The 14468-nt window shown below is 36.9% G+C and overlaps 1 protein-coding gene across 5 annotated transcripts; it reads left to right on the top strand.

Annotated features, from left to right (window-relative positions):
• Positions 1-9630: 9630 nt before the first annotated feature.
• Positions 9631-12609, top strand: LOC149248657 (protein SULFUR DEFICIENCY-INDUCED 1-like). Of its 5 annotated transcripts, none has more exons than XM_089458508.1 (7): positions 9632-9866; positions 9980-10092; positions 10293-10643; positions 10745-10957; positions 11051-11206; positions 11296-11357; positions 11617-12609. In XM_089458508.1, exons 3-7 carry the CDS (start codon positions 10437-10439, stop codon positions 12032-12034), a joined length of 1056 nt encoding a protein of 351 aa, XP_089314634.1. In that variant the 5' UTR covers positions 9632-9866; positions 9980-10092; positions 10293-10436; the 3' UTR covers positions 12035-12609. The 5 variants fall into 5 exon arrangements, with proteins under 5 accessions (XP_089314637.1, XP_089314634.1, XP_089314635.1 ...); XM_089458509.1 differs by having other exon boundaries at positions 10222-10643; XM_089458510.1 differs by having other exon boundaries at positions 9980-10157.
• Positions 12610-14468: the final 1859 nt, after the last annotated feature.

Raw genomic sequence — 14468 nt, 5'->3', positions numbered from 1 at the left:
AAATATATAACATAGATCAAATCATATTAAATTAAATCAAATATTAAGTTATAGTTAGATATTTAGCCAAATATTTAGATTAAAATAAGAATAAAATTAAAAATTCAAAGTCAAACTTAAATCAGGGAGTGAAGACCCTAATAATATGTCCTCTAATAATAATAATAATAATAATAATAAGAAGAAGAAGAAGTCAAGTTTTAAGAATGTTATTAATCTCTCGAGCAAAAATTTTGATCCCTCTGTCTATGGTCTCCTTAATAAAGGTCTCAATTTTGCCCTTGCCCCGAATAAGATTCCTACTGATGACATCATCTATAGCATCGAATACGGGATCAAGGACCTTCCATATAATATCAAGGAGACCATCAGACAAGACTACGTCGTTATTCTTAGGAAGGCCAAACCTCCTAAGAAAAACCTTAGCAGGGCCGAGTTTCTTGCCCTTAAATCCCTAAGGGATGACCCCGACATTGTCGTCCTTAGGGCAGACAAGGGTGGAGCTGTTGTCATTCTTGACAAGTTTGATTATGTCCACAAAATGGTAGAACATCTATCTAATAGTGGGAGTTACATCAAGCTCAAGAAAAATCCCCTTAAGTCCATTTCCAAGGAGGTCATTTCTGCGATCAAAGCAGATCCATCTCTTAATCCCCTCTCCCGAAAACTCATTGTGATCACCCCCCTTACCCCTAGAATCTATGGTCTTCTGAAGATTCATAAATCTGGTGCCCCCTTGAGACCTATCGTTAATACCATTAATGGTCCAACCTATCCTCTGGCTAAATTCCTAGCCCAGAAGCTCAAACCTCTTGTAGGTCACACTGATTCTTTTGTGAAAGACTCTACCTCCTTTGTTCAAGAATGGAAGGACATCAAATTAGACCCCGAATATTTACTAGTGAGTTTTGATGTCATTTCTTTATACACCAAAATTCCCATCCAAGAAGCCATTGATATCATTAACCACATCATTGATAAAGACACTGCCAAGTTAGTAGGTCTTTGCCTCACCTCCACTTTCTTTAGTTTCCAAGGTGAGTTCTATGAAAAAACTTGTGGTGTTGCAATGGGCTCCCCCCTCTCCCCCATGTTGGGTTGTGTTATATTCTTTCCACGACTAGCCCACGTAGTTAACCGGGGGGTTAGAGGGGGGGCAGAGCCCCCCCTTCGTTGCGCTGATTGCGTAGCGGGGGTGGGGGGGGGGGGTCACAGGGGGTTTGAGGGGTGCAGGTAACCCCACTCTATGGGGTCCGAGGAAACACCCTAGAAAATTTTGTTTTTGGACCCTATATTAGGTTGAGCAGACCTACCTATGGTTTTGTGCATGATTTTTTGCACATGGTTTTGGACGCGATGGTTTTTGGTCCATGGTTTTGGATGCGATGGTTTTCTGTCCATGGTATTGGATTCTTCGACATGTATAAATATGTATTATAACATTGAAAGGAACATAATGAAAAATCAAGCTAGTAGTCCCAGTTTTAGGATTTAGGGGGAAATCTCTATGTATATGTGTTTTATGTGTTATGCTCTTGCATTTTTTATTTTCTGTGTTTTAGAATTCGTATGCAGGTAATTTCTGTACGAGGTTAAAACCTACATTTGGTATCGGAGCTGTTTTGGCTTCAAGGGGACGCTTTTGTTGCTGAGGAGTTTCGCTCGGGCCTGTGGTAGACCATGTTCAGTGGGAGATTTGCGAGATCGATTCTAGTGGTAAAAGAAGATGGCGAGCAGTGGAAAGATAGAGATCGAGAAATTTAATGGTCAGAGTTTTGATTTGTGGAAACTCAAGATGGAGGGTCTGTTGGTGGATAAAGCTCAGTGGATCGCGGTAGATCCGGGTACTAAACCAACGAGAGTGTTCGATGAAGAATGGAAGAAGTTGGATCAAAAGGTAAAGAGCACAATATGATTGTGTGTCTCAGATTCAGTATTGCTAAATGTATCAGGGGAAGCTACGGCGAAGGTTTTGTGGCACAAGTTAGGGACTTTATACCAATCTAAGTCTCTGGTGAATAAACTATTCCTACGGAAAGAGCTGTATAACCTGAGGATGAAAGATGGAGACTCAGTGATGGAGCATCTAAACGCATTTAATACTGTGGTAAGTCAGTTATTATCTGTTGATATTAAAATTTTAGATGAAGATAAGTGCATCAGTTTGTTGTGTTCTCTACCAGATTTGTGGGATAGTCTGGTTATTGCAATAGGTAGCAACGCAATTGCCTTGGAGTTTGATGAAATAGTCTCATCCTTGTGTGGTTATGTCTTCCGAAGTCATTGCATTTTAATGTTTTGTGTATCGACGTTTCGAACCATCCTTTGTGGTTCATCATCAAGATTAGATATCTAATCCCGATGATGAACCACAGAGGATGGTTAGAAACGTCGATATACAAAATAGTAAAATGCGATGACTCCGGAAGACATAACCACACAAAATGCAGATCGCAGAAGTCTCAAATCTAGTAGTCTCATCCTTGCTGACGTAGGAAATGGGACGGAAATATATGGAGAGCCAGAATGGTGATGCCTTGTCTGTACAAGGACGGTCCGAGAATAGAAACAAAAATAAGTCATCGAGTGGGAGATCTAAATCTCTAGGAAAACCTGTAAAGGTGGTGTGCTAGAAATGCGGAAAGGAAGGGCACTGAAAAAGGGACTGTAAACCTAAAGCTCTTGATAAAGGAAAGGGATCTAATGATGCTCCTTCTGCAAAGGCGAAAACCACCTCAGATGAAGGTGGGGATGTGTACTTGGCTTCTTCAAGTACACATGTAGATCATGAAGCACGGTTGATTGACTCAGGTGCATCCTTTCACTTCACTCCCCATAGAGAGTGGTTTTGCGAGTATGAGAAATATGATGGTGGTGATGTCTTCTTGGGGGATGACAGGAAAGCTAGAATCGTTGGTCGCGGAAAAGAAAAGTTGAAGTTGCAAGGTGGAAGGGTTAGAACACTTTCGAGTGTTCTGCATATTCCTGTATTAGCCAGAAATCTGATTTCTGTAAGCAAGCTAGATGATGCAAGTGTAAAAACAGTGTTCCAAAAGGATACCTGCAAGATGGTTCAAGGGGCACTGGTATTGATGCGGGGAGTTCGAATTGGAACTCTGTACAAGCTACAAGGTAGCACTATTGTTGATGGGTGCAACAGTACCGTGGTTCCTGAAAGTGGAGCAAAAAATCTAATGGTCTCTGGAGAGAAGACCATGCTATGGCATCAAAGGCTTGGACATATTGGAGAGAAGGGCCTTCGAATACTTCATGGTAAAGGTATGGTAGAAGGTATGAGTAATAGCTCTCTCGATTTTGATTTCTGTGAAAATTGTGTATATGGGAAGCAGAATCGGGTGAGCTTGCCTTCTGGTGGTAAGAGGGCGAAACAGATATTAGATCTTGTGCACAGTGATGTGTTTGGACCTGTGAAGGTTCCATCACTGGGTAAGTTTGTGTACTACGTATCATTTATAAATGACTTCTCAAGGAATACATGGATATATTTCCTTAAGAAAAAATATGAAGTCTTTCACAAGTTTAAAGAATTTAAGGCTCTGGTGGAAAACCGGACAGAGAAGAAGATAAAGGTGTTGAGGACAGATAATGGTGGAGAGTTTTGCAGTAAAGAATTTGAAGAATTTTGTAAGAAGTGTGGTATAACACGATAGAAGACTACTGCATATACACCTCAGCAAAATGGATTTGCAGAAAATATGAACAAGATGTTGATGGAAAGGGCAAGAAGCATGCTCAATGGTGTCGAGTTAGGATAAGAATTCTAGGCAGAGGCGGTGGAGACTGCATGTTACCTGGTCAACAGATCACCTTCATCAGCATTGGAGGATAAGACTCCACAAGAGGTATGGACTGGTAAGAAACCCTCTCTTTCACATCTGAGGGTATTTGGATGTGATGCATATGTACATGTTCCAAAGGAGAAAAGAACAAAGTTGAATAGTAAATCTGAAAAGTGCATCTTTATTGGGTATAAGTATGGTTTAAAGGGTTATAAGCTTTGGAACTTAGTAACAAGGAAGGTTGTGTAAAACCGAGATGTGGTGTTTAGAGAGGTGAAAGATATTATTAAACATGAAGTCCAACCAAAGGAACCTGAGAAGATAGAGTTTGAGCTTAAGGAGGAAGATTCAGACTTTACAACAGAGGAGGAATCAGAAGATGAAGAGCCAAAAACTCTGGGTGTGAGAAGATCAGTTCGAGAAAGAAGGCAACAAAAAAGGTATAGTCCATCTGCGTTCTGTTCAAATTTTGCTTTATCTATTACTGATGATGATCCCAGAACTGTGAAGGAAGCAGTAGATTCAGAGGATGGCAAACTCTGGAAAGAGGCCATGGTTGATGAAATGACATCTTTGCACAAAAATGAGGCATGGGATCTGGTGGAGTTTCTGGCTGGAAGGAAACCCATTGACATCAAATGGGTGTTTAAGAAGAAGACCAATGCAGAAGGAAAGGTGGAGAAATACAAAGCTCAGTTGGTAGCAAAAGGTTATTTCGAGGTGCTGGTAATTGATTTTGGTGATATTTTTTATCCTGTTGCAAAGGTACCTTCTATTACAGATGGATGTGAAGACAACATTTCTTCACGGGGATCTGGAAGAGGAGATCTACATGAAGAAACCTGAAGGTTTTGCAGTGAAGGGTAAGAAAGAACTGGTATGCAAATTAAAGAAGTCTCTGTATGGGTTAAAACAGTCACCAAGGATGTGGTATCAGAAATTTGATACAGTTATATGGGGACTTGGCTTCACCAGAAGCAAAGCAGATCACTGTGTGTATTTTAAATTAATTGGTGACCGTGTTATTTATTTGGTCTTGTATGTGGATGATATGTTGCTGGTTGGAAATGACAAAGAAATTATCCAGGATTTGAAGACCCATTTGTCCTCCAAATTCGACATGAAAGATCTTGGTGCTGCAAACTATATTTTGGGCATGGAAATTAAAAGAGATTGGACAAATAGGAAGCTCTGGTTAAACCAGAGGAAGTATGTCGAGACAATATTGTAGAGGTTTAATATGCAGGATAGTAAACCGGTGAAGGTTCCTATTCCTGTAGGTGTAAAGTTATCTGCTGAACAGTGTCCCAAGACACAAGAAGAGGAAGAGGACATGTCCTGTGTTCCATATGCAAGTGCAGTCAGTAGCCTGATGTATGCGATGGTTTGTACTAGACCAGACATTGCACATGCAGTGGGAGTATTGAGCAGGTTTATGTCAAAACCAGGGAAGGAGCACTGGACAACAGTGAAGCGGGTTTTCAGGTATTTGCGTGGCACTAGTGATTATGGTTTGTGCTACCAACGAAGACCGGGATTGGACAGAGTGTTGGATATTCATGGCTTTGTTGATGTAGACTGGGATGGAGATCTGGATCAGAGAAGATCTACAAGTGGGTATGTGTTTAACCTATTTGTAGGTGCAGTCAGTTGGATGAGTAAGAAACAATCTGTAGTGGCACTATCAACTACAGAGGCAGAATACATGGCAGCCACTCATGCAAGCAAGGAAGCAGTTTGGTTGCAGAGAATGTGTTTAAGTATGGGGTTAGTACAGGGAGCTATAAGGATAGACTGTGACAGCCAAAGTGCAATTTTCTTGGCAAAGAACCCTGCATATCATTCAAAGACAAAGCATATTGATGTTCAGTATCACTTTGTGAGGGATATGATAGAAGACAAAAAGGTGTTACTAGTAAAGGTGGACACTTTGAAGAATACTGCAGATGCATTGACAAAATCTGTGAGCTATGAGAAGTTCTCTTGGTGTAGAGAGACAATGGGCATTGTAGGGATGAATAAATGACTAAGCTCTCTTGTGGCCCCCTATGGAAAGAAAACAACAAGTGGGAGAATGTTGGGTTGTGTTATATTCTTTCCACGACTAGCCTACGTAGTTAACCGGGGGATTAGAGGGGGGGCGGAGCCCCCAACTTCGTTGCGTAGCGTGGGGGGGGGGGGTCACAAGGGGTTTGAGGGGTGTAAGTAACTCCAATTTATGGGGTGGAAAATTTTGTTTTTGGACCCTATATTAGGTTGGGCGGAGCTACCTATGGTTTTGTGCATGATTTTTGGCACATGATTTTGGACGCGATGGTTTTCGGTCCATGGTTTTGGACGTGATGGTTTTCAGTCCATTGTATTGGATGCTTCGGCATGTATAAATATATATTGTAACATTGAAAGGAACATAATGAAAAATCAAGCTGGTAGTCCCAGTTTTGGGATCCAGGGGAAATCTCTGTGTATATGCATTTTATGTGTTATGCTCTCGCATTGTTTATTTTCTGTGTTTTAGAATTCTTATGTAGGTAATTTCTGTACGGGGTTAAAACCTACACCCCATTGTCGCTAACTTGTTCATGGAAGATTTTGAGACAAGAGCCCTTGCCTCCGCTAATCTCCGTCCTAAAAAGTGGAAGAGATTTTTCGATGACACCTGTGTCATCTGGCCTCATGGAAGGGAAAAGCTTGATCTGTTCCTCAACCACCTGAATTCTCAATCAGATTCCATCAAGTTCACTATGGAGGTTGAGGAGAATGGTCACCTTCCCTTTCTCGACATTCTCCTTTCCAGGAGGGAGGATGGTTCCATCTGTCACCAAGTTTTTCGAAAGAAGACTCACACGGAATAGTACCTCCATGCTAGTTCTCATCATTTCCCTGCTCAAAAATTCGGGGTTCTCAGCACTCTCACTACCTGAGCTCTAAGAATTTCTGATAGTGACCATCTTGATCAGGAGAAATCTCATCTTCTTGAGGTTTTTGAAAACAATGGGTATAGCAGACCCCTTAGCCTCAAAGCCTTTTGCAGAGCTAGCAAAGAGTAGAAGGTTAAACCTGTGCTTGCCGATCCTATTCCTAAGGTTTATCTCCCATATATCCAAGGAACCACGGATAGGATCACCCATATTCTTAAGAAGACTAATGTTTCTTCGTCCTTCAAGCCTCTCAATACCATTAAAAATTCTCTTAGATCGGTCAAAGACCCTATTGACCCGAAGGACTCAAAAGGGGTCTACCTCATTCCCTGCTCCTGTGGTATCCCCTACATTGGTGAAACATGAAGATCTATTAAGCATAGGATCAATGAACATGCTGCTGACATTAGACACAATCGCTCCCGCACCTCGGCCCTTGCAGAACATGTTGAGAAATCAAAACACCATGTCTGCATTGAAGAGTCCAGAGTCCTTGCTAAAATTGATCATTTCCACCACAGGAAACTTAGGGAAGCGATTGAGATTGAGAGGCATGCCAAAAACCTTAATAGGGATGATGGCTAGAAATTAAGTAAAAGTTGGATTCCAGCTCTCACCTCCTAACTCCTCCGCCCTCTTCTTTGTTCTTTCTTCTGTTGTTTCCTATCATTCCTCCCATTCTTTTCTTCTCAATGAGGATATTCTCCCCTTTGTTGTTTCATTCACCTTTTTGGTCTTGGTAATCTCGTTAATAAAGGAAAATAATATTTATCTTGATTTTTCCCTAACGATGTAGTTTTAACCTTATACATTTTAACCATCAGGATAATTATATTTTTTGGTCTCATTATTATTTAATCATTACATAACGATTAGTTTTTAAATATTATTGTAATTTCTTTTAATAACCTATTTATTACATTAAGACAGTGGCTAGTTTTCCACCTAATTCCCCTGAATAGGTCAACCCATAACTAGCTAAAAATATTACTCACAGATAATATTATTATTTGAATTGGTAAATAGATTATTTTTAATATATTCGCTAACTAATTAATTACATAACAACTAATCTTAAACCAAATATTACTATCTATTCTATTTTTAATGTTAATATTATATAAATAAATTATACTTAGATATTATTAACATTTTAGTTGATTAATATATTAATTAATCATGATAAATTCTAATCTTCGACCTAACTCACATTGAACAGGTCATCCCTAATAATGTTATATAAACTATTTTCTAATAATGATAATATTATTGTTTGAATTGGTAAATAAATTATATTTTTAAATATTATCACTAACCAATTCATTTCATAACAACTTATCTTCAACCTAATATTATTATTTTTGTTTTTAAATAATATTAATATTATATAAAAGAATTACCATTTTAGTCGATAAATAGATTAATTAACTCTTGAATAGGTCAACCCTAATAATATTATTATACTATTTTATTTACATTCTCGATATTAAATACTTAATTATTACATAATGGCTATTTTGTAACTAAATAATTATTTTTAATAAACTTAATAATTCCTCTTCAACGGCTATTTTTTGAATGGCTTACCCTGAACATTGATGCATCCCTGCTATTTATTCTCTCAATTGATTAATCCTTTTTCAATGTGATTAATCCAAAAAACTATTCTCTATACATCTTATTTTATTTATTCAAAAAAAATTATTATTAGGGTCTTGAGTCGAGGTTTTAAGTTTGACTTTGACTAATTTTATTTATTAATTTTTAGGAAGTCATCTACCCAGGCGGAGGAATTGCCCGGACGGCGAAAAGTGCGGGATTTTTTTTTTCAAAAAATCTTGTAGAGGTAGTCTTTGAATCGAGTTTTTGATGTTGGAAATGGATTTAGAACCATCAAAAACGTGTAGGACACCTAAAATTTTAAGTTTAACAACAATAACTTGGATTTACAAAAATCCTTGCTGGATTTTCTCTAAATATGACCGGAATTTCCAAAACTTTGCGGGCAATTCCTCTGGCTCCTTAGACTACTGCATTTATTAGGGCCTTAATTCATTTTTAACTTTTAATTTTATTCTTATTTTAATCTAAACATTTGACTAAATATCTAACCATATCTTAATATTTGATTTAATTTAATATAATTTGATCTATGTAATTGAAGTTATATATTAAAATAGTATTTTTTTCAAAAACTAGATGTTAACCCTTAACATTATTAAGAGTCTATATATTGTTCTCTTTATTTAATCTGGTGCCAAGATTTGATTCTCTGTCTTGTCATGAATCACACTGGATGGTTCCAAATGACAAAACTTCTCTCATATGATTATTGCCAATTTTTTTTCTTAATTGTCAAATATAAATCACAAAAACTTAAATTTGGAAATTAGTAAAAATTAAATGCAATATTTTTTGGTAACAATTAAACTTAAATTATATAAATATCATTTAATATAAAAATAATTATTAAAATATATACAAGTTAATATATGTAGTATAAATTTATTATTTAAATTTTATAAATTATTATTTTATTTTCATTTTAAATTATTAAAATTACTGCAATAATATTTCAACTTGCGAAAATCATTTAGTAACTTTTATTAATTTTCTTCTTAAATAATAAAAAATATACTTTTAACCTTAAATGTATTTCTATTACTATTATTTTAGTATTATTATTTTTTGCTGGATTACTCACACATCTTTGTTTCATTGTCATATCCTACACAATAATATCAGGTGTTTAATTGTTAAACACAATATTTAGAACACACTGTTAAAAGAAAGGAAAGCAGTTTATGGAACACATTTTTACAACTGTGAATTTTGATAGTGATGTTGCTTAAATTCCAACCCTGGGTCCAACCTGTAAGTTGATATTGTCTTGCAAGAAGACCCACTCGACAAGCAATGTATGTGGACGGAAACAAGTCCAGGTTCTTTGTATGTCTAGTCCCCTTACATTTCATGTATATCCGCAATGCCCCTTAACCTCCAGAATCCTTCCACGAGAGGGCGAGGACGATCGATAAATCTTCAGAACAACGAACGACTGCTGACTCTCCATGTCGAATCCCGCCTCCAGTCTAGATTTCCAGAGTTTTCTGTCTCAATACAATTAGGAGCCAAACTGTCAAAGGTAGTTTCAAAATTTCTGTTTATCCTTTGAATGTTTTCTGAGCTCCAGAAAGTAAAAAAAATCATAGATGCCAGAACCTTAAGGCACTTAAGTTCGTATTCTTATTGTTGCAGATTTGGAACAGCTTCCCTAAATCTTTAACTCAGAATTTATGTCCTCTCGCTTGGAAATGCAAAGCAGAAGCTGATTGAGCTGTAGTGGCAGCCTGATGCAATGACTGTTAAAGGTGAACTTCAGATTCCCGGGCGTGGCTTTTCGTAACGATAACGCTTTGAACGTTCTCACTCAGCGGTGAAATATTTCTTAAATGCTTGAATCTGAAGGCGTTTAAGTTTATTTTTGTTCTGTATTGCAGACTTCGGACGATTTGCCGGAGTCTTTTGCTTCTTTTGCTTCGAATTTATGTTCTCTGGCCCTAATATGCAGAGCATAAAGTCATTGATTGCTAATGGCTGACTAATGCAAAGACTCTAAAGGCGAACTGGAATTTACGGCACGTAGGGTTTTTAGGACCTGAAAGGTTTTGGAAACTCTTATTCACCGGTGAAATAGACTGCAAAAACAGAGGAAATGACAGTGGAAGCTGAGTCTTCGCCATTGCAAAGAAATCTGACGTTAAAGTTTAAACTGCACTATCCGCTGAACAGCGCGTCCCCTGCTTCGGCTCGGGGAAATCCGATAAACTTCATGAAAGCGCAGGGAAAAGCCGATCCCTTTCATGCTAGGTACAAGGTCCCCGCCGGAGACACCCCCTATAGCAAAGCCAAACATCTTCAGGTTAAAGATTCCTCCTTATTTTGTCTATTTTGTTTCGAAAGACCTATTTTATTCATGAGCTTTTTCTGAAAGTTCGAAGTATTTAAATTTTACTGATAAAGCTTGTGGAGAAGGACCCGACTGGCGCCATCGCATTGTTTTGGGAAGCTATTAATGCCGGAGACCGCATTGACAGCGCATTGAAGGACATGGCCCTGGTGATGAAGCAGCTGAACCGGCCATTGGAAGCCATCGAGGCCATTAAATCCTTCAGACATCTTTGCTCGCAGCAAGCGCAGGAGTCTCTTGATAATGTGCTTATTGATCTTTTTAAGGTACAAACTCAAACTATTCCCATGTTCATAGGAGCTATATAAGAACTATATGCTTTGCTCCATGGCATTTAATCTCTAGCGTTTGTATTGCAGAAATGTGGAAGATTTAATGAGCAGATTAGCCTGTTGAAGCATAAGCTCCGCTTGATTCATCAAGGCGCTGCATTCAATGGCAAATCCACCAAAACTGCACGGTCACATGGAAGGAAGTTTCAAATTTCTATAAAGCAAGAGACCACTCGGCTTCTGGTACACAACATCCACACCCTGATTGCTCTTTTAGTATTTCTTTTTAACAGTGGCTGAAACTTGAAAGAGAATATAATGGATGTTGGCAGGGTAATTTAGGATGGGCGTATATGCAACAGCATGACTACTATTCTGCAGAAATTATTTACAGGTGGATTTCAATTAAAGATGAATTGTTGACTTACTATCGTTAATATGAGCCAAGGGGTACTCAAAAAAATATTAGTCTAGATTAGTCTACAAGGACTCCATTCTTAAAAAAATATGAGTTTAATGGTTAGATTTTTCATAATTTTTATTTTAGTAGAAATTACTAAAATTTCAATTCAATTGATAAAAGATATTAGACTATAAAATGAGATGAGCCTCTCAGCTCAATTATTCGATTACACTTCCTATTGTCCGTACAGGAAAGCACAGGCATTGGAGCCAGATGACAACAAGGCCCGTAATCTCAGCGTTTGTCTGATGAGGCAAGGGAAGGAGGAGGCGGCCATGGCTTTTCTGCAAGATGTGCTGAACAACCATAAAAAATCTACCGATTCTATTAATTATAACAGTAGAGGGGGATCGGAGTCGCTGGAGCATGTAGAAGCATTGTTGAAGGAAGCCAGGGATTGTAAAAGAAAAAGAAAGGTTGTTGAGGAATGTCAATCAGCAGCGTCCTCTGTTGAAAATTTGGAGTGGTTTTGTTGTCATGAAGAGGGAATAAGAGGATCGCAAGAAGAAGATGAGCGGCATAAAAGATCGGGGCTGGCAGTAGAGGTGAATCGCAAACGCAATCGACTGAGAGTTTTTCAAGAGATAACTTCTGTTCCTAACAAGTAGGGGCATTTAAATGGAAAAAATATTTAGCATCAATGGCGGTATATCACTCTTCGTGAAGTATATTTCTACATGTATATTACCTTTAATGCTGCGTAGCCCGTTGCCAATTCTGATGATGGTAGCCTGCGTCTCATGTATGGCCCTAAGTGAGTGGAGTTGTCCTTGTGGCTAATTATCAAAGTAGATAAAGACGAAATCAACCCTCCCAGAGGGCAAAAGTCAACAACGTATCATTGAAGCTGGTGTCAATATACTGCACTTCTTTAAATTATATTCGACTCTTCGAATTCAGTTAGGCTTGAACGGTGAGCGTGGATGATTGGCGTTGCATCCTGAAAATTGATCAATAGTTCGATTGCACTAACCGAAAGTGGTTGGAGCAGTGATCTTTAACCAGTAGATGTAATGGCTCGGAGCTTAATAGGGTTATATATGTTGAAAGAAAGCGATAGCTCTGCAAGACTGTAATTAGGGTTACATCTGTTTTGGGTATTTGCTGTGATGTGTTGCCAAAGACCTTTACGATGCGCATTGAGAATGAAATTGGTTCTTGAGTAAGCCCCACGTTAGATATATTTTCTCAGGATGGTTGTGTATAAATGGCTAAATGTCAAATGAATTTCTTTATATGATCTCATTCTTCATTTGTTTAGCTGAATAATCATTGCGTTTCATTTCCATATCTTTGAAAAATAACACCACTGTGCGTTGAAACAATCTTTCATAAGAATGGTGTATTGTAAAGTCCTTGAAGAGTTGTTGAGGTGTATTGTAAAGTCGTTGAAGAGTTGTTGAGGTGTATTGTAAAGTCGTTGAAGAGTTGTTGAAGTGGATGAGATTTTTTTCAAATAAGGAGTTCAAGTAATGTAGAGTTCTCTACAATGCTAACAAAGGTGTTTGGAGAATTAGTAGGGCTAAGTTAAAGTTTTTTTTAGTTTGTATGATTGCATTAAGGACAAAGTTTTTTTTAGTTTGTATGATTGCATTAAGGACATATTTATTATATTATATAATATAATAGTGTATTGTGTAATTTAAATTTATTTATTTATTTTTATTTTTGTTTAAATTTTATATTAATAAGGAAAATGATTATTAAATTTGTTGGTTTGAAAAGTTGAAATTTAATTATATAATGTAATTTTGTTATAGAAATTTGAAAACTTTATTAATATAAAAAATTTGTTCACAATCATAAGCATAAGTTTTCTAAAATAAAGTTGGATAAAAAAAAAAAGGTTACTAAGAATAAGCTATTTATATTGATTGAAGTTGTGGAAGCTATTTATATTGATTGAAATTGTGAAAACAATAAAAATTAAAAATAACCTTAAAAATGAATGACTCTATATGAAAGCTCAATCTATATTTTGTATCATATTACAAACCAAAATATAGCACATAACAACAAAAGTACATGAATAGTTTTCATGAGACAACAAACCATAGTATTTGATGTCAATGTGGCATATCAAGTACTAACAACACTAATCCTTGATGAGCTTGGAGGGATCTTAGTGAGAGAGATTTGACATAGAGTTTGATCTTAGCAAAACTTAAGTGAAGAAATTCTCATAATAAAACAAAGCAAGTAAATAGAAAAGAGAGAAAAAACTACAACAGTATCATGAGAAACAATTTTGGAGAAGCCAAAAGACAAGAAACAATATGATTTGTTATTATTTCTAAAAGAAATATCTTATTATACACAATTGCTATGAGTGAAAGTGTGAAATCGTAAACAAAGAAAAAAAACACAAAAAAAAATATTTTGGACAATTTGTTGAATATAAGAACAATAAAAGAGAACATGTAAGAAGTTTTATGAGAATCCTTGTAGTAACAAAAACCTCAATGCTTGGTAGCTAGACACAAGTGCACCAAACCACAAATACAAGAAATTTTGAACTGAAAAGTTGTCAAATGCATGGAAGTTTTGCTTGAAAAGCTACATTCTCAGAGTAGATATTGGTCATAACCAAGCTATATAAGTTGGGGAATTTTTTAAGGGATAAATTTTATACATGGACCAATTTTCATGCCTTAATCACTATGCAATTAGAATGAGATACTTACCTCTTCTTATGATAAGTCTAATATTTTCACTTTGATGTTGGATGATACAAAATGGCATGTCATAGAAGTTTGATAAATGCTTGCAACCAAAAACTATCATCATTGTAAACTTGATATCCCTTCATAATTACTCCATGTTTGGTCCAACAAGTTATTCTAATTTTTCATATCCCTCAAGCCTACACCTGTTTTTTAAGATACAACATTAAATGATTCTCAAGCCAAAAGAGATAGAGACAAATTCACAACCACATGAGACTTCTTTCCCAAACTATATCCCTAGCTAGTAGGTAAGGGAAAATGCTTGTGCTCTTGGTTAAATTACTAGTGTTGGTGCTAGATTAGATTAAGAACTAAC

This window comes from Pinus tabuliformis, chromosome 7 (genome assembly GCF_031772625.1).
Source record: "Pinus tabuliformis cultivar Carrire ecotype Pingquan chromosome 7, CPIR1, whole genome shotgun sequence".
Classification (NCBI taxonomy): Eukaryota; Viridiplantae; Streptophyta; class Pinopsida; order Pinales; family Pinaceae; genus Pinus; species Pinus tabuliformis.
Note: the sequence above shows the minus strand (reverse complement) of the source record. Positions and strands in the feature narration are given on the sequence as shown.